At 36.2% G+C, this 744-nt stretch overlaps 1 protein-coding gene across 1 annotated transcript; it reads right to left on the bottom strand.

The window, feature by feature from the left end:
- Positions 1–328, bottom strand: SPOG_05784 (uncharacterized protein; the record flags this gene model as incomplete). Its single annotated transcript, XM_013170581.1, has 1 exon — positions 1–328. A coding segment is annotated over one exon (328 nt), but the record flags the coding sequence as incomplete, so codon positions are not given.
- Positions 329–744: the final 416 nt, after the last annotated feature.

Genomic DNA, 744 nt, shown 5'->3' with positions numbered 1-744 from the left:
AGGGTTTTGGCTTAGTTACACGCCCAGCATTGTTGATAAGGATATGAATCGTAGGTCCGAATGCCTTTATAGTGGTGTCAACAATAAATTTAGGACTGCCAACATGGCTTAAATCTGCTTGAATCTTAATTGCATCTGCCGAAGTTCCAAAGCCTTTAATTTTCTTAACCAATTGTTCTGTCGCTTCAACACTACTATCTGAAGTAAACGTAAGGGCTACTTTGGCGCCTCGAAGAGCTAGCGCTTCAGCTATAGCTGCTCCAATTCCTCTTGAAGCTCCGGTGACGATTGCTACTTTGTTTTGAAGGGGCAAATTGGTTTCTGTCATGTTCACAAGTTCGTAATATACACTAAAAGGAGTATTTGCTCAAGTATTTATATGGATGTCATTCCAAGTTGGCTTTGTCATCATAAATTTCAAGTTACTAATCAATTCCTTACTTGCATAAGTTTTTTCCTTTTTTTTTTCTTTGGTGAAAGTAACAAGGTAACGAATGACTAAAAATAAATATTTACTTCCTTAGCGACGTAATTTTAAGTTTTATGGATGACTAATATTAAATAAAATTAGCCGATTTGGCACTGTATGAATACTCTGATCAGAATATGCTTCCATATCTTAGTCGGTCTTTGCAAAGGGTAAATGTAATTCTACAAGGAATTGCGAAAATTTTAGACTGCTGAATCAGAAGACAGTTGGTTGAGCTTTGATTACAAAATTTACACCGTCAACAATCAGAACGT

Source organism: Schizosaccharomyces cryophilus, assembly GCF_000004155.1.
Source record: "Schizosaccharomyces cryophilus OY26 unplaced genomic scaffold supercont4.25, whole genome shotgun sequence".
Taxonomy (NCBI): domain Eukaryota; kingdom Fungi; phylum Ascomycota; class Schizosaccharomycetes; order Schizosaccharomycetales; family Schizosaccharomycetaceae; genus Schizosaccharomyces; species Schizosaccharomyces cryophilus.
Note: the sequence above shows the minus strand (reverse complement) of the source record. Positions and strands in the feature narration are given on the sequence as shown.